Source organism: Panicum virgatum, chromosome 9N (assembly GCF_016808335.1).
Source record: "Panicum virgatum strain AP13 chromosome 9N, P.virgatum_v5, whole genome shotgun sequence".
In the NCBI taxonomy this organism is placed as follows: Eukaryota; Viridiplantae; Streptophyta; class Magnoliopsida; order Poales; family Poaceae; genus Panicum; species Panicum virgatum.
Genome location: NC_053153.1, coordinates 26,371,861 through 26,390,309, shown reverse-complemented (window position 1 = coordinate 26,390,309; position 18,449 = coordinate 26,371,861). Strand labels below are relative to the sequence as shown.

The 18,449-nt window shown below is 47.7% G+C and overlaps 1 protein-coding gene, 1 long non-coding RNA gene and 1 pseudogene across 2 annotated transcripts; 2 read left to right on the top strand and 1 right to left on the bottom strand.

The window, feature by feature from the left end:
• Positions 1–997: 997 nt before the first annotated feature.
• LOC120691635 lies at positions 998–2,085 on the bottom strand. Its single transcript, XR_005682335.1, has 2 exons — positions 1,907–2,085; positions 998–1,792 (listed from the first exon to the last, which is right to left on the bottom strand). It is a non-coding gene; the product is annotated as an uncharacterized LOC120691635 (long non-coding RNA).
• Positions 2,086–5,962: 3,877 nt separating this feature from the next.
• On the top strand, positions 5,963–13,257 carry LOC120687606 (protein GDAP2 homolog). The gene is made up of 14 exons (XM_039969629.1): positions 5,963–6,423; positions 6,520–6,597; positions 6,711–6,766; positions 7,239–7,358; positions 7,482–7,552; positions 7,797–7,890; positions 7,968–8,177; positions 9,812–10,063; positions 10,200–10,308; positions 12,262–12,329; positions 12,422–12,491; positions 12,575–12,649; positions 12,736–12,827; positions 12,914–13,257. Exons 1-14 carry the CDS (start codon positions 6,067–6,069, stop codon positions 12,993–12,995), a joined length of 1,734 nt encoding a protein of 577 aa, XP_039825563.1. The 5' UTR covers positions 5,963–6,066; the 3' UTR covers positions 12,996–13,257.
• Positions 13,258–13,361: 104 nt separating this feature from the next.
• Positions 13,362–16,301, top strand: LOC120687608 (annotated as a pseudogene).
• Positions 16,302–18,449: the final 2,148 nt, after the last annotated feature.

The window sequence follows — 18,449 nt, the reverse complement described above, 5'->3', positions numbered from 1 at the left end:
TGCACTTCTCTTTGAAAAACTTACGCGCTCTTTATCTGGTTGGGTTTCTGTGACTTCACATAGTCCATTACATGGTGCTGAAAAATCCAGTTGAGTTCCCAGCTCAAAATTTGGTTTGGTTAATCCTCTAGGATTGACAGAAAACAAGAAAGTTACTGCTTACAACGAACTACTTGTTGCTGAAGTAGCACTGTCCATGTCACTAATATACAGAAGTTTGCTGACCATATTTTTTCTGTGTTTCCGTTTGAATACAGAAGTATAGGAATCAATTGGTGTGTGCAAGGTTCTATTCACGAAATTTTGGAAGAATTAAGCAATATGAACACCAAATGCCTCATTTTAATTTTCACAGTTGCAGATTGGCACCTACTGAAATCAAAGCACAACAGAATCCATCTTTTCAAAAGCATCTAGAATCGGCCGTCAATTTGACAATTTGGAGAGCAATCCTTCAGCAGGACCAGGACATGAATATTGAAAGAATGATCTTTTTCCCTTCTCAGATTTTTATTTTGTTTGATGCCTTTTGGAACTTGGAATGGTTGCAACCATTTTGTATTTTATATATTAGTCCAACGCTGCCCTCAGTTTCAACAGTAATCCTTCAACAAAAGAATTTTGAATTCTGAAGTGATCTCCCTGTGCTGTATTATTTTTGCAGTTTAGGTTCACGTATGTCATGTGCACCAAAGTTATACTCCGATAGAAGGCCCGTTTAGTTACTAAAAATTTTCACCCAAAAATTTTTACCTCTCCTTTGGACACATGCATGAAATATTAAATGTAGTTAAAAAATAAAACCAATTGCACAGTTTGGATGTACACGATGAGACGAATCTTTTGAGTCTAATTAGTGCATGATGAGCCATAAGTGCTACAGTAACCCACATGTGCTAATGATGCGGTCAAAGGTCTCAAAAGATTCGTCTCGCAGTTTCCATATGAGTTCTGAAATTAGTTTTTTAATTAGTGTCCGAAAAACCCTCCCGGCATCTAGTCAAACAGTCGATTTGACATCCAAAAATTTTCATTTTGGGAACTAAACGGCGCAAGAGTATGTTCTGCTCATTGCATATCGGGCCCTCTGGCCTCTGCTCAAATGCTAATGTTTATGCCACTGTTTCACGCTCATTTTGCGTAGATGTTGTTCAGTACTTCTCTCAAGAGATTGTAATCTCAAGTTTCTCCATGAAGCATCATATATGAAACAGAAATTCTGAATGTTGAACTGTGTGACAGACAAATGATTGTAATCCCGAGTTTCTCCATTTTTTGCCCCCACAGAAGGGCCTCACCCCAGCAACGAACTCCCAGCGTTTCAGCCACAGCAATCTCAAGTTTCTTCATGAAGCAGCACATGAAACAGAAACTCTGAATGTTTGAACTGTGTGTGACAGACAAATGCAGCATTCCCCTGGTCTGTCCTGAGACACTAGAATATGAAGTATGAACACATGACACATGAGCTGCCGCTGTGCGCCGCACCGTTGATTGATCAAGTAGCAGCACTGATTTCACCAGGCTCCGACTCGGATGAAGCAATCTTGAACATTATAATCTTTAGCAGGTAGAGCTTTGGTGTCAAGACGCGAACAATCCTGATCAATCTGATGGAGGGGCAAAAGACAAATCTCGCAGACGCAAAAGGCCAATTCGACAGGCAAGTGATGCGATTCGGTGCTACGGCAACCTGAAAGACCCAAAAGCCTCAGCAGCAGGTAAGGAGTTCATCAGGGCCCCTTTGCCTCGCTCACTGCCCACACTGCCATTCGACCTGCTCTGAAATTTCCTGCACGGCAACGACAAGCGAGGATGAGTAGGGAACGGCGAGACGCCAGGAGCGCGGGCTCGCTCAATACCAGAAACCGGCGCGGCGGCGAGCCGGCGAGGAGGGTGGGTGCACCTAGCCTTAGGCCTTCCGTTGCAGCCATCTCCGGCGACCGGGTTGTACCATTGACGACACTTTGCCCCGGCCGCCTCGTCCCTCCTCGCTAGTTGAAGATGCGATCCGGGGCGGCTTGGTTGCCGCCGCCGGCGCCGCCACCGCTCAGCGCCCACCGCCGCCCAGATTTTTTTTTTTTGAGAGGAAGATTTTTTTGGACTCAAGAAAAGGGGGGGCTTCTATAGCTTGTGTAAGCCCAGTATACGCATCTAACCGGCCCATAACGGCCCACAAATTCCTCTCTTTATGTCGTTTGCTTAAAAAACAGGAGCTGAGCTGTGTGTTAGAGCATCTCCAAGAGATATTTTATATCTTCTCTAATTTATAGAAATAGAGATTTTAAAGAAAAATTAGTCTCCAACAGGCTCTTCAAATGAATATCCAAAGATAGATCTCCTCTATTTCGGATTTAATGTTGGCCAAAGATGGAGAGTAAGGATGGCTCTCTAGACTATAAATAAAATATAGAAGAGCTGGTGGAAAAGACAAAGATATGAAAAATGATTTTCACTCAAATGACTCTCCAAATGATAATTTAGAGAGTAGATTTTTGGAAAAGCTCTTGGAGATGCTCTAAATGTGAATGAAAATGGTTTGCCACGAATTGTGCATTATCACTTGAGCATGTTAGCAACGTTTTCATTTATTTTTTTTCTCTTCCCTGTTGCATTCATAAAGCTGGTATATAATCCCTCCCGAAAGAACATAAGTAAATGTGAAGCTAGTGACGTTGAAATATCTCCATGCTTTAGAGAAACTAGTTCAATACTTTCAAATATTAGAATCAACACTTTTACATAAACTAGTTCAATATTTTTCTGAAAATGTTGAAACGGTGAATTGAAAATGTTGATAATAGCAAACTTTAATGTTGGAAATTTTTTGTTTTCGAAATATATATATTATATATTATTCTATTTCTTTAATTCTAAATAACACCATGGTTAAAACGGTTTCAAAAAAGATAAACGATTTGTGAGAAAAATTCAATTGAAATTTGAAATCCAAACTAATCTTCATCCACCTTAGCAAAACACGGGTTGACAGGCTCACCTTCCCTTCCACCGGGACTTGCTTTGTCTGCACATGCATTATCCGCGTGATAGCATCGCCTCGCAAAGCATTCAGCCCATTATGACTTTAGGCCCACGTGATTGTATTTTCTACTCTTTTTTTCGAGACTCGGAGGCTGACACCGCAGCGCTGCACACCTCGCAGACGCGGAGGCTGACACCGCAGCGCTGCACGCCCGCGTCGAGCGCCTCGAGCGTGAGGCCGCTGAGCGGGACGAGCTGTTCACCGCGCTCCAGGCGGCAACCGGAGGAACACGTGCTCGGCGACGAGCGGGAGGAGGACCGGGACCAGGAGCCGGTGCCCATGCCGCTGCGGCCGCGCTAGCACGATGGCTTCGACACGACGGCCACGGATGCCTCCGTGGATGGACGCCATGGAGAGAGAGAGGAAGTCAGGAAGGAGAGAGGGGATGAAGAGAAGAGGAAAGAAATGAGGAAGAAGATGATGTGGGGCCCACATATCAGCAAGTGAAGTGAAGAGGGGCCGAGGCAGTTTGGACCATACGAAAATACAGAGATCTATTAGTGGACCCAAGAATATCAAATACGTACAAAATGGCACATTTCAAATAAAAAATAAATTGTAATATCATATCTCTAAATAGATAAATAGTAATGGTAGATCGGTGAATTTGGAAAATTGTAATGACACAAATTCAATTAACACTTAAAATACTCACTCACGCATAATCGCACCCAGGTGCTTGTGCCTCACTTGGCTTTCTATGAGCCGATTAGGGCAGCTCCAATGTGCGCAAAAAGGTAGTATTAAGCAATCAATACTGCTACGAGAATAGACCATAACTATTGCGGAGGAACACCAAGGAAGAATCTCTTAAAATGCACCTCAAGTTTAAGATGCACCACAAGTAAAATAAAATATTATTTAATCTATCACTTCTATCCCGCATGCGCCTTCTATCCTCTCCACTCACGCCACCACCCTTGCAAATTTACTATTCTTTGTAATTTGGTGGGATCTATTTTAAGATGTGTCAGTGGCGAAGCTAGCTTAGGAAATGACCTAGGGCGGACTTCTGCGATTAAGTTTTGGCTAACAACGACATCATGCATGTTTTAAGCAAGATTTGTAAAACAACCAATAAGAAGCAAGATTCATCTGCCAAATGACTAAAAATCCATCACCAAATAACTAAAAATCCCTAAATATCCAATCCAAATGAAATGACCAAATCCTCAATCGGTTCTGTCCTCAATGCTGCAGAAGCACAGGGGTTGGGGCGAGGAGCCGAGGCGGAGCGGGCTGCACACTGCAGGCGCCTGCGACGGCGGGTGGCGGCGCGGCTGGTGGATGCCGAGGGGCGAGGGCCGAGACATCGAGGCGGTGGAGGCGGGCTGCAGTCTTGCAGGTCCCCGCGGCGCGCGGTCGGCGCCGTGCCTGGCCGAGCGCGGGAGATCTGCCGGCGACCGGCGCAGCCGACTGCCGATGGCCAGAGGCGGTGGAGAGGGGCGCGGGGCTCAGCGACGCAGGGACAGGATGGCTGACGGTGGAGGGCGGACGGCGCGAGGATAGTGTCTGCGCTCGTTGGAAGAGGAAGAAGACCCGTGGCGCTGTGCCCTAAGCTGCAGGCGGCCCACGAGGCCCACGCTGAGTCGCCCCCAATCCTAGTCTGGCCGACACCGGAGTCCTTCTCACATCCGAGGTCGCTGCTACGCCGCCATTCGCCCTCGTCGGAGTTGAACGGACTGTGAATATGATGTGGAGTTCGTCCACAGGAACCTAGGGCGGCCGCCCTATCTCGCCCCAGTGGTGGCTCCACCTCTGGTGTCAGCTATGGCTCATCGACATTGCGCTTGCCCTTAGCACTATCCGAGCTGTTGCATGAATATCCGGACTCTTTACTGAGCCTCTTGTTGGACTCTAGAGACCGATGTGCAACTGGGCCAGGCCACAAGAATTCCAAGATTGGGCTTCCTTGTTACACGTATAAGTCGGCTTCTCATAGCAACCTCGCTCGTGGGCTGGATAGCAGAAGGTCGGGGAGCGTGATTGGTTGTGCCTTTTTGGGCTTCTCGGCTTGAAAGTTTGGCACGGAAAGATGTCGGCAGCCCCTCTACTGCCATTTATTTATTTTTCCCGTTGCCTCTAATCTAATAAAAATATATGTCGTTCGGTGTCTGTAGTAGTATTGTGCTTAGATAGATGGGTATGCTCATCCTCTCGGAAAACAAATGACAGTGTTTTCATATAAAAAACAAATGATAGACATGCTGCTAAGTTCTTCGGTTGTTGAGCCCATCTTATCTCTCCAACAGTCGAACTGCACGCGTACAGGCACTGGGCTGCGACTGCCCAGGCATGGTTATGGTCAAGCAACACATGCGCTGCTCCTGCATCTGCCTCGCTCAACATGTCGACCAGCTCAGAGATGAGCAGCTGATCCCATCACCAACTGTTGCCCAGATTCGATCCAGAGAATTACGGGACACGGATCTCGCGGGCGCCTAGGCCCATCCTATCTCGGACTCGCTTGCTTGTCCTCGTGACTCGTTGGCTCGACCCAGACCCGAACCGAAACTTCCCTTGGGGAGCCCACAAAGTCATGGTCCTACTCCCTAGCTCGGAGAGCTCGACTCGAAAAGAAAAAAAACAGAGAGCCGAGCTGGCCTGCACGTCACGACGGGCACGCGACGGGACCCACCTCGCGAGTCGCGAGCTTGAACCGACGACGGCAGCCAGGTGCACAAGCACGCGTGGCCGTAGCAGAGGTGCACGAAGCCAGCACGGCGGCTTCGACTCCCACACCGAACAGCATCCCGCCCGCCCAGCTACGCGCACGCGCATCGTAGCCCCCCACGGGAAGCGAACGGTCCCTGGTCGCGTGGGTCTAGCCGGACCTTGTGGGCCCGCATGCCATAAGCGCAGGCAGAATTTAATTTAATCCGTGCTCCGCCCTCCGTATACTGTGTCCATGTCTATCTCTCACACCTTGCGTCCCATACCGCTGGCTTAACGGCCTGACCTCTCCTCGCCCCCGCCGCCGCCCGTCCCGCTACTGATCGCGTCCGCCCCCGCCTCCGCCCCCCATGCTGCCGCGCTCGCCGCCGTCCGCCGCGGCAGGCGACATGGTGCCCGGCGTGGGCGGCGTCGAGCCGGCCGTGACGCTGGACCAGGTGCCGCGCTGGAGCGACCCGGACCAGCGCATCTTCCCCGCCGCCTCCACCTCCGGCGAGGCCTCCGCGGAGGGCGGCGAATCCGAGCCGCCCGCAGCGCTCGGCTTCCTCTCCTTCTCCGACCCGCTCACCGGCGACGACGCCGGCGGCGGGGGCCGCGGGGGCGCCTCGCAGTTCCCCGTCGACCAGGAGATCAACTCCAGGATCTACCTCTGGCGCGGGCACCCCTGGAACCTTGAGGTCGACGCCGTCGTCAATTCCACCAACGAGGTCGCTATTCATGCCCCCTGTCCTCTTACAAGTGCTGGGAATTGAGCTGAATTATGCTGCTAAAGTTCCTTTTTTTTGCTCTGGATTTTCGTGCAGAGCTTGGACGAGGCGCACAGTAGTCCTGGGCTGCACGGTGCAGCAGGGACAGGGCTTGCGGAGGAATGTGCCACCTTGGTACCGCCTGGAATTCTCCTTCACTGTACAAATTTAGTTGACATGTTTGCTTAATTGTGCTGCTTGTAGAGACTGTTAAGTATCATTTGTTCATTGGTCTACCTTACTTGCAGGGTGGATGCCGAACCGGTATGGCGAAGATGACCAATGCCTATGATCTGCCTGCAAGGTAACACTTGATTCTATGTTACTTATATTTGGACTTGTTGGGTCGTGTCGAATATGTACATGTATATATTCGTGTGAAGATCTCAAAATAATGTTGGACACTCAAGCTACAAAATCAAATAATTCTGTGGTTCACAATTAGAACTGTGGCCCTTTGGGTGCCTATTTTGGTCAGAAGTTCCCCACTTGATGGTTTTCTGCAAATCACAGACCGTAAGGGACAGCACAGGAATTTTTTTTCTTATGGAATCACAATAAGGACCCTTTTGACTGAATTTGGTACAAGTTTAAAAAATTGGACCTTGTTAAACCATACTTCAAACTGGCATAATAGTTTCTCTTAAATTTTCTGCTACTTGAAGCTTTAGTAAAAAGTTAGTAGTGCTGAAGTTAGTTGCTGAGTACTCAAATTCATTATGTGTAATTTTTGTATGTTCAGTATGCTAAGATGCATGTTTCAATTGACTATGCAGGAAGGTTATCCATACTGTGGGCCCCAAATATGCTGTCAAGTATCACACAGCTGCCGAGAATGCACTTAGTCACTGTTACAGGTCCTGTTTGGAACTGCTCATTGAGAATGGTCTTGAAAGGTACATGTCAAATCAGGATTCTTAGAGCTTATTGTTAATTTAGTTTAAATGATGCTAAATCTTGCTTTTCACAATGTAAACTTTCCATTTTTTACTAATAATTTCTTTTCATGGCTTATTTAGCATCGCAATGGGTTGCATATACACCGAAGCTAAAAACTACCCTCGTGAACCTGCTGCTCATGTGGCAATAAGTGAGTTCTTTTAATATTTGTTTAATCTCTCTCTACTTGTGCTATGAAATATTTCTTGCATGAATGAAAATAATTGATCTGTAAATTTGGAGGTTACATGTGGTACCAACAACTTCCAGTTAAATGGGAACCTTTCGGCATCTCTCACACTTCTTACTCCTACTTAGAGATGGAGCAGTGAGTGGTAGAAAGTGGAAAGTCTAAAAACTGTTTCATTCTTCATGAATTCATTTTTACTCTGCAGGAACTGTTAGACGTTTTCTGGAGAAGCAAAAAGGCAATATAGCTGGTGTTGTGTTTTGTACTACATCTTCATCTGACACAGAGATATACAAACGGTGCTTAAACTGAAACCCAGAAGTTGCATTATATTGTGATCATTCATATGCTGATTATAAGCAGTTATGCACTGCAGGTTGCTCCCTCTATATTTCCCTCGGGACAAGCAGGAGGAAGAGATTGCCATATCAAAACTCCCAGCTGATGTCGGGGATGAGAATGGTGAGACAGTAATTGATGAAAGGAAAATAAGAATAAGACCTTTGCCTGCTGGTGCAGTAGACAGAACAGTGACTTCAACTCCTCTAGATCTACCTCTTTCTGATCCTGGGTCGGCATTGAAGAGGTGAAATTTTAAAGTTAGACTTCAATTTATACAAATTCAAATATGTTTTGTTTTGGTGGTAGCGGTTTACCGTTTCTGTATCATACTTAGGCCCTGTTTGGATACTCCAACTCAGTTAGAGGTTAGAGTTAGTTTCTAACTTATGACTAAATCTGAACAACTCTAACAAGAGGTGTTTGGATGCAAGAGTTAGATTGGCATAAATGTAGTTTTCCAATCATTTGTCACATTTAAACCCTCTTTCCAGCCGGATCTGCTGTGACCAGCTCTTGTGTGACCTCCTCTCGCTCACAAATAACACAAACAAATCATCTCCACAAATAAAGCAAGAAAAACATGATATAAATTAATTTGTCCTTACAAATGAGATCATGTACAGTTACAGCATGATAAGCAAATATGTGGTGCTAAGCACATCCTTTCTCCTTCTCACGCGACGCACAGAAGGCAGTCAGCTGCCTCCTCCCGTAATCCTAGCAAAGGGGCGCCCCTGCCGCCTCCGTCCGGCGCCGCCGCCGGCCAGCATCTTCAGCGGCGCAGGGATCCGCGCGCGGGGCTACCCGCCCGTGGAGCCGCGCCTGGGGGCCGCGCGCCGTGGGAGGCCGCCTGCCGTGGGGGGCCGGGCTGCGCGGGGGGCCGCCTGGCGCCGCACGCGCGTGTGGCCGCGCCCCCGCGCCAGCAGCCGCGGGTGGCCGGGCCAGGCGCCGCGACGACGCCGGCAGCAGCTGCTGCGGCCCGCAGCTGTAGCAGCGCGGGAGCAGGACGTGGTAGGGGGAGCAGCACCGTGCCCACCTCCGCTTAGTCGGCGTTCAAGGTCAGGACGGTGCGGCTGTCGGTGCACAGCCGGTGGAGGACCACGCCGCCGGTCCCGATGATCACTAGGGACGGCCGCGCCACTTCGCCTCGCGTGAGGTCGACGGGCGCCAAGGCGTCCACGACAGGACCCCAAGCGCGGATCCTGGGCGGCGCGCAGGTGCCCTCCATGGGCCGGCGGCGCAAGGAGGTAGGAAGGCCGGCGGCACAACTCGGCGACGGACGGCCAGCCGGCGCGGCCGCCCTGGGCGGGCGGCGGGGGTCTGCTGGGCGGCGGTGGATGCAGAGGGGGCCGCAGGGGACGATGGCGTGCGGGAGGGAGAAGGCCTAGCGGCCACAAAGCGATCCAGGGTGAGAGAAAAAAAGGTGGGCCCCACTAATCTAACCCAAATAAGCACTCCTTGGAGGGGATAGTTTTTTAGGATGGGTTAGATGTATTTAACCCAATCTAACCCACCTATTTGGATGCTTTTGGGTTAGATGAGCCCCAATCTAACTCTAACCCATGGATCCAAACAGGACCTTAGTATAAAACTTTTTTCCCTCTTAGTAGGTTACTCCATGTAGATCAATTTGTATAAGTAACTTTTAGCCTTATTTTATGTTTTTTTTTGGGAGGGGGGAGGGGGGGGGGCAGCATCCTTATGGTGCTTGCTGAGAAGTTCATGCCTTTTCTAGTAGATCCTTTCCCCATATACGTAATTTGTTCCAGGTTCTTTGTCTCATTGTTTGCTCTACATGATTCCTTGTACCGATTAATATTGTACTTGTTGGTTTTTATGTGTGATGTTCTTCAACTCATTTTGACTGATTTGAAACAGGGTTTCTTTCAAGTTGGATTCATATTTGGATCCATCATTTATGTCAATAATTAAAGATCCAGATATGCGGCGCAAGGAGCAGTGGGAAAAATCTGCTCAAGCTCACAAGGGATTTAATTATGCTAGGTTACTTGGATATGGCGATCTTGGTTGCCCTTCATTATCTGCAGCAGAGGAATATTCACTTCATTCCCGATACCTTGCTAAAGCAAATTCTCTGAATCTTTCAGAGATTGCTGAAATGAAAATAATGTAAGTAGGTTTCCCACATTATGGTTTTATACTTCTATTTCACTTGTGCTTAATAATGATTGTATATCTGTATATTTATCGGCATACGTTCCATTGTCTTCATTGCCCTTAATCTGATGTTATCCATCAACTGCAGTTATCGTGGTGGAGTTGATATTGAAGGACGCCCAGTTATGGTTGTTGTTGGTGCACACTTTCTTCTTCGTTGCCTTGATCTTGAACGGTTTGTTCTACATGTAGTGAAGGTAATTGATATAATACAGCTCCGGCAAAGTTATGCTAGTATAGTCCGTGTTTTTGTGCCACGAACCAACGTAATGTAACTTAATGCAAATGTCCTGAAGTCTTGCATTGGAACTGTCTGTTTGACAATTGAAGAAAATTGTGATCACTTATTCACCATTGGTGTGTCAGTGACATGTGTGATCCACCTATCTCACTGACAGTGGCAATTATTCTAGAAAAGAACTGACAGTGGCAAATACGGGATTGTGCAAATTACAAATGTGTGGGGTGTGTGAGTTAGGAACAAAATCAGCTTGACATATAATTTATGGTTTTCTGTTATCACTGAGAATTATGGCATTTCTTAGTCTCCAGGTTCTTGGCATGTCTACTATACCATGCAAATGTTTCTAAGTTAAAAAGTTAAATCAGCTCTGACATAACATTGTGTAGTTTAAAGAAATATAGTTCACAGAAACTAGGTTCACACAAGTATAGTTATCTTCACTCTAGGCATGTCTCAAATACTGTGCACATTGGTGGGGACCTCCGTAACACGGATACGCCACTAAGGCAGCGTATCGCGTATCCGATATGTATCGGATACAGATACGTGTCGGATACGCCTTAGATATGTATCCTCGGAGTATCCGAATTTTTATTATTTTCGTGAATATTGGATACGCGAGCCGATACGTATCTGCTCGCCGGCCACGCGCGCCGATACGCGACGAGCCTCCGTCCCTGCTCGCCGGACGCGCGCGCCGCTCGGTCCGCCCGCGCTGCTCCGCTCCTCCCATGGCCATGCGCCCCACCTGCGCCGCTCTTCCCGCCTCCGCCGCTCCGCCCGCGCCGCTCCGCTCGCGGCCGTCCGCGCCGAGTGCAGAGGAGGGTAGGCAGCAGGGGAGGGGGAGATCCGCCGGCGGCGAACGCCGCACCGAGCGGAGAGGAGGAGGGTAGGCAGCGGGGGAGGGAGCACGGACTGAGAGTTGCCGGTGAGGGAGAGCTCCATGGCCGCCAGGGGCTGGCGGGGGGGGGGGGAGGGAGGGGGAAGGGAGGGGGAGGGGGAGGGAGGGGGGAGCGAGCGAGGGGCGAGCGAGGGGGAGAGAGAGAGAGAGAGAGAGAGAGAGAGAGAGAGAGAGAGAGAGAGAGAGAGAGAGAAGACGAGGGGCAGGCCGGGAGAAAACAGAGCAGCACGCAGCACCACTCGTCTAAGAGATAGTAAGAGATAAGGATTGGTTCTTTTTCATTTTATCCCTTATATTTTTTAATTATTATAGGACATATGAATATATGAAGTTGTGACGCATTCTGATCCCTGAAACTTCTTTTTTCTCTCAATATAGTCCCTATAACTTCAATTTTCTCACAATCTAGTACCTAAAACTTATATTCCCTCACATTTTAGTTCCTAGAATTTCTTGCAAGGTAATTTACTGCTTTTACAAACTTAATATGTGCCATTATTTATTTATTTAAAAAAATAGTAAAACGTATCCGCGTATCGGTTTTTTTAGGAAATTGTCGTATCCGCGTATCCGTATCCTTCCGATACCGATACGCGTATCCTTATCTGTGCTGCATAGGTGGGGACTGGCACACAAAATAATTACTCCTTTGGTGCTAGGACATGTAACCTTTGTTTAAACTCTAGAATTTCTGAAATGGCCTCAATCCAAGCAATACAAGCATCTATATGAGACATACTTGTATCGAAATTATATGGAGGTGAGGAATGATCTTACAGCAAAACTAAAGAAGTGGAGATTGCCTCTAAATATTTCAGTATATTTATAGGGAGTACTCTTGCAAATGTGAATCTGAAATTTTCTTCCTCTTTGTTTTTGATAATTTGACTGACTTCCACTATCTCCATTAGAGCATGCATATATTGCTTACTCTCTTGTACATCTTGTTTTGTTTTTTTTTCACTAATTTAATTATGGAAAGTTTTGTTATCTTTCGCTTCATAGGAGTTTGAACCTCTGATTCAGAAGCCTTATACAATTGTATATTTGCACTCTGCAGCGTCATTACAACCGTAAGTGTCTGATAAATATGTTACTGAAGAAATTCCTTATTATTTACTTTTAACTCAAAATGAAAAAAAGTAACATCTTGTTGAATTTCCAGGCAACCAGATTTAGGATTCATGAAGCGATTACAACAAATACTAGGACGGAAACATAAGTGCAATCTTCATGTTTGTATACTGTTCATGTTTAATTTGTATCAAATTCATCCTATAACATGTTCACTCTTCTAACAATGTTCAACTGTAAACAGGCGATTTATATCCTCCACCCATCATTGGGATTGAGAACTGCTGTTTTAGCCATGCAGATGTTTGTAGATGGAGAGGTACCTCCTAGTTCAGACGATAGTGACTTTTCTAGCCCTTCTTTTCGTTGTGCAGCATGAGATCTTAGCATCCTTTTTCCGCCCAGGTCTGGAAAAAAGTTGTATATGTGGATAGGCTCGTGCAGTTGTTCAAATACGTACCACGTGAGCAACTTACAATGCCTGATTTTGTCTTTCAGTAAGTAGCCTTGCTCAATACCTTCAGAGTCTGGCACATTCGCATACAAACTGGAAAACGATGCAGTACTTACTAAATTCCTGCAGGCATGATCTGGAGGTGAATGGTGGGAGGGGCCTAATCGTTGACCCAAGAACAAATCACATTTATCAGAGGGCGTCCAGTTGATGACTTGACGTGACAGTTCTTCGTTCTGAAGTTCATTAGTTCTTGCACTGTACCATTCTGATGTTCGCTTCTTGTAACTTTATTCCATGTTGATGTTTCTTTCTGTATCTAGTTAAGTTGGTCTATTCAATTCGTTCGTTTTTCTGCCTTTTTCTCGCCTGTATTCGTTGATTTGTGTAACTGAATAAATGTAGTCTCAGTCTAGATGTTTAATCTTCATTCATCCTGTACAAATTTTGGCCGTCTTCCTCTCCTGGTGTCACAACTGCAGACTTGAAATTGGAGTTTATTTCAAGATTTCACCATTTATATGGTAAGTACTGAATCATCATTTAAAAAAAACAAAGTGATCCGACTGGAGGGCACTCCTGTTGTGGCTAGTATGAAGATAGACTTCCTGTCGCCAGGCATTTATTAATTAATGGCCTTGTTTGAGTGCTTACAAATCCATTGAAAACTAGGAAAGTACGTGGCTTCAGTCTTTTGAGGAGCTAATGTCATGGAACTAAGCAAGCATTTGTTTCTTTTACCAGCTGAGTGCTGATAAGCAGGCAAGGCAAGTAGGCAAAAGCATATTCGAAGTCTCGAAAACAGCCGCTTCGACCCAAGTGCGACCGCACGATTATGATCGGACGGTCCACAAAGCACACAGCTGAAAGCTGGAAACAGAATCCTTCTCTGCAAGTGCACTACAATAAATGGTGCTTGATGTGTTCAAGTTCGTGCTGAGAGGTTAACTTGTTATGATACATGCAACGCGGCATTGGCATCGTTGACTAGGATTATACAAAGCCCAGATGGTGCAAGTCAGGGCATCAGGTATATTCCTAGGATAAACCTTGCCTATTTAGCCACGCGAATCCAACAACATTGCTCAATATTTTTTCATCATTGTTCAAACTGAAGTCTTATCTTCTCCAGTTTCCCTCTCGAAGGTGAGCACTGCTCGTTCTGAAAAGTGTAGGGTCGTTTTGTATTTATGTACTGATGAAATTCTGCTGAAAAATGCATAGCAAGTTGGTAAAGAATTTCTGATGCAGCAGTACTTTCCTAGGGATTCCATCCAGTTCACCTTTTGTTCTTCAGAAATATACCTTTTCGCAGTTTGTTTTGCTCAAGAAAGTGGAAGTGATCTGTGCTCCCTTTCTATGATCTTTTTATGACCAACCCTTTCTATGATCTTGACATGATGAGTTTCACCTACTGCGCAGTCACATGCAAATAACTAGCTTAAAGAGCATCTTTACCTGCTGCAATATTTGATTACTGTCTGAACATGCGTGCGAGTGCTCACTAATCCTATCCAACCATTAGACTGTCCACAGCGAGAAGAGCAAATGAAGGAGCAAATGTACTGTTTGGCACTGTAGATGTACTGTTTGGCACTGTAGACAGAGGGGGCGTGGAAATCGAGGAGGAGATGCTCCTGAGTTTGCTCGGCCCGTTGTGGACGGCCTTAGTGATGACGACTGGATCGCAAGAAAAATCCTTCGTTTTTTTTAGATTAAGGAAAGAAATATCCTTCATAAACAGCAATTTTAATTCGAGCTTTCGCTTTCGTCGACTATGAATTTCTTCAATAACTACTGTTTGTCCCTAGAACAGTCAACAACGTAAGCCTCCTAGTTTTGAAAGAAACTTCAGCTTTAGGCTCGCCGCTGACCAACTCTGAAGAGCAAGTGGGAGCTCACTCTCTGCCTCTGTATAATCGCATTGCATTGCAGATAGAGCTAGTAGCTACCCGTGTAGGCGTGTAGTACATAGACCGTGCGGCGGAGCAAGTGCCGAGGCGGCGGCGACCATGGCGGGCAAGCAGCTCAACGTTCTGACGACGCTGGACCAGGCGAAGACGCAGTGGTACCACTTCATGGCCATCGTGATCGCCGGCATGGGCTTCTTCACGGACGCCTACGACCTCTTCTGCATCTCCCTCGTCTCCAAGCTGCTGGGGCGCCTCTACTACACCGTGCCCAACAGCCCCAACCCCGGCAGCCTGCCGCCCAACGTGTCGGCGGCCGTGAACGGCGTGGCGCTGTGCGGCACGCTGGCCGGCCAGCTCTTCTTCGGCTGGCTCGGCGACAAGCTCGGCCGCAAGAGCGTCTACGGCTTCACGCTCGTCCTCAGGGCGTCGTCGCCACGCTCTGCTTCTTCCGCTTGTGGCTCGGCTTCGGCATCGGCGGCGACTACCCGCTCTCCGCCACCATCATGTCCGAGTACGCCAACAAGCGCACCCGCGGCGCCTTCATCGCCGCCGTGTTCGCCATGCAGGGCTTCGGCATCCTCTTCGGCGCCATCGTGGCGCTCGTCGTGTCCGCCGGCTTCCGGAACTCGTACCTGGCGCCGTCGTACCAGGACAACCCCGCGGCGTCGTTCGTCCCGGAGGCCGACTACGTGTGGCGCATCATCCTCATGTTCGGCACCATCCCGGCGGCGCTCACCTACTACTGGCGCATGAAGATGCCGGAGACGGCGCGCTACACCGCGCTGGTCGCGCGCAACGCCAAGCAGGCCGCGGCCGACATGTCCAAGGTGCTCAACGCGGAGATCGCCGAGGACGCGGAGCGCGACGCCGGCAGCGAGTGGGGGCTCTTCTCGGCGCAGTTCGTGCGCCGGCACGGGCTCCACCTGGTGGCCACCACCAGCACGTGGTTCCTGCTCGACATCGCCTTCTACAGCCAGAACCTGTTCCAGAAGGACATCTTCTCCAAGGTCGGGTGGATCCCGCCGGCCAAGACCATGAACGCCGTCGAGGAGGTGTTCCGCATCGCGCGCGCGCAGGCGCTCATCGCGCTCTGCGGCACCATCCCGGGCTACTGGTTCACCGTCGGCTTCATCGACGTCGTCGGCCGCTTCGCCATCCAGCTCATGGGCTTCTTCATGATGACCGTCTTCATGCTCGGCCTCGCCGTGCCGTACCACCACTGGACGACGGCCGGCCACCACACCGGCTTCGTCGTCATGTACGGCTTCACCTTCTTCTTCGCCAACTTCGGGCCCAACAGCACCACCTTCATCGTCCCCGCCGAGATCTTCCCGGCGCGGCTGCGGTCCACCTGCCACGGCATCTCGGCCGCCGCAGGGAAGGCCGGCGCCATCGTCGGCGCGTTCGGGTTCCTGTAAGCCGCGCAGGACCCGCACAAGCCGGAGGCCGGGTACAAGCCCGGCATCGGCATTCGCAACGCGCTGTTCGTGCTCGCCGGCACCAACTTCCTGGGGATGATCATGACGCTGCTGGTGCCGGAGTCCAAGGGCCTGTCGCTCGAGGAGATATCCAAGGAAGCCTTCGACGACGAGGAGGCGGCTTGATCAGCCAACAACACAACACGGTGCATGCTGCGACCTTTACTTGCTTAGTGCTTTGTAATTTTGTCGTCGGTACTTGGTGCATTGTACAAACTGTTGCACGAGTGTGTGGTAACTAGTGTGTGTTTTGCTACCCTGTTTCATGACACTTGTTAATTTGTGAGCTTGTCACATGGTAATGCTAGCTAAGGGTACGTACATTTGATCTGGCAAATTTGTTCAAAAGAAACAATAAACAACTTGTACAGGTGACGGTTTAGTTTGTAGAATTCTTGCTATTGAAATGAATTTGAGATTTGTATTTGAGTGAAACCTCTTCCATTCACTACCGGAATCCGACTCCTTGCCATGTGTCCGGTACTTTATCGAGCACACGGCAAAAAACCTATTTGTCATATGCACACATGATAAAGATATATAACATACGGCAAAGCCATGTTTTGTCATGTGCTTTATTTTGACACACGACAAAGTAGTAAATTTGTCGTGTTTTTTTACACACGGCAAAGTAATAAAAATTTTTTCCTTCTCATCTCGAAACGACGAACGTGTAGAAATTTTTTTAAAAAATAGATGTTTGCCGTGTGCCAGATCAATGCACACTGCAAAGTGAGATTTAAATTTTGTAAACGATCTTGGATGAGGAAACTATCAAAATAAAAGTTGTAGATCTCAAAAAGTTATGAAACTTTGTAGTTGATAACTTTTTAATTTGAGATTGTTTAGGGCCTCAAATAAGTAATTTACACTCGGTTTAGTATAATATATGGGAACAAAAATGGAGTATAGGCGTGAGTGAGAGTGTAGTGCAATGGTAGAGGAGGTTACATGCAAGAGGGAAGTCGCAGGTTCGAATTCCGCCGGTCGCGTGTGGCAAAATAATGCCGCAATTTGCGACTTGAGATGGGGACAGCCCGCCCATTTAAAAACTTTTTGCTATATTTTCCAGGGTTTTTTGCTGTTTATATATTGATTTTGCCGTGTGCCAAAGCACCATACGGCAAAGGCAAAATCAGCTTTGCCGACACACGTTTGTCGTGTGCCGTTTGCCGTGTGTTACATACGGTAAAGCTGTTGCCGTGAGCCAAAGGGGTTTTGCCGTGAAAGCAGCTGTGTCCCGTAGTGATCCCACGAATTCAAAAGCCAATTCAAGGATACATCTTAACTGTTGCAATCGCTTAAGATTTGTGTAGATGTGTTTTTATCAAAATGATCCAAGATAAGGTTTTGTTGAGAACACTCTATAGACCATGGAGGGCAGGACTTCTCCCTGATTTCACGGGGTGTATGGGTGACTGGTGAGAATCCGGCCGACTAGGTGGGAACAAACTTTCTCTACAAGCCAGTAGACTTCAAAGAAGAATGGCTTTATTAGTTTGTCTGGCTTGAGCTACATATATATAAGGCCCCGTTTAGTTCCCAAAAATTTTCACCCAAAAATTTTCACCTCCCCTTTAAACACATGTATGAAGCACTAAATGTAATTAAATAACAAAATTAATTACACAGTTTGGATGTACACGACGAGACGAATCTTTTGAGACTAATTAGTGCATGATTAGCCATAAGTGCTACAGCAACCCACATGTGCGAACGATGCGGTCAAAGGCTTCAAAAGATTCGTCTCGCGGTTTCCAAGTGAGTTCTGAAATTAGTTTTTTAATTAGTGTTCGAAAAACCCTCCCGACATCTGGTCAAACATTGACGTGACACCCAAAAATTTTCACCAAACCAAACTAAACGCGCCCTAAGCTGCAGTAGCTATAAGGGAGTTGCTTGTTAGGAATTTGCTGAAGCTATTGGTTTGTCTGGCCTGTGCTTTCATGTACATTTGGCTTCTTTGGCAGGTGAAACAGCAATTTGTCGGCTTCTTCAGGTTCTACGCTGGTGTCGTTGCTGCGAAATGGCCGGCCGGCAGATATAGTAGCCGCGTGCCAGCTGGGGTAGGTACTAAGAGCAGCAGCAGCGTATATCCATCTGGCTAACTAGCACCAATGACATGTCACGAAGGTAAAACTAAAGTTGTTTTGCTCCAGCGTGAAGACTCCTTAGCTTGGTGCCCAGCCAAATAAAAAAATTATCATCTAATTTTCTCTCCACTCTCCCACCAATTCCAGCTGGCCAAGTACAAGTAACTTGTCTACTTTACTT

Bases quoted from the DNA above. Each gene is read 5' to 3' on its own strand.
- LOC120687606 (XM_039969629.1), top strand. From the start codon at position 6,067: ATGCTGCCGCGCTCGCCGCCGTCCGCCGCGGCAGGCGACATGGTGCCC. The intron at 6,767-7,238 runs GTAACACTTGAT...TTGACTATGCAG, and splicing joins GCCTATGATCTGCCTGCAAG to GAAGGTTATCCATACTGTGG. The intron at 7,553-7,796 runs GTGAGTTCTTTT...TTTACTCTGCAG, and splicing joins TGCTGCTCATGTGGCAATAA to GAACTGTTAGACGTTTTCTG.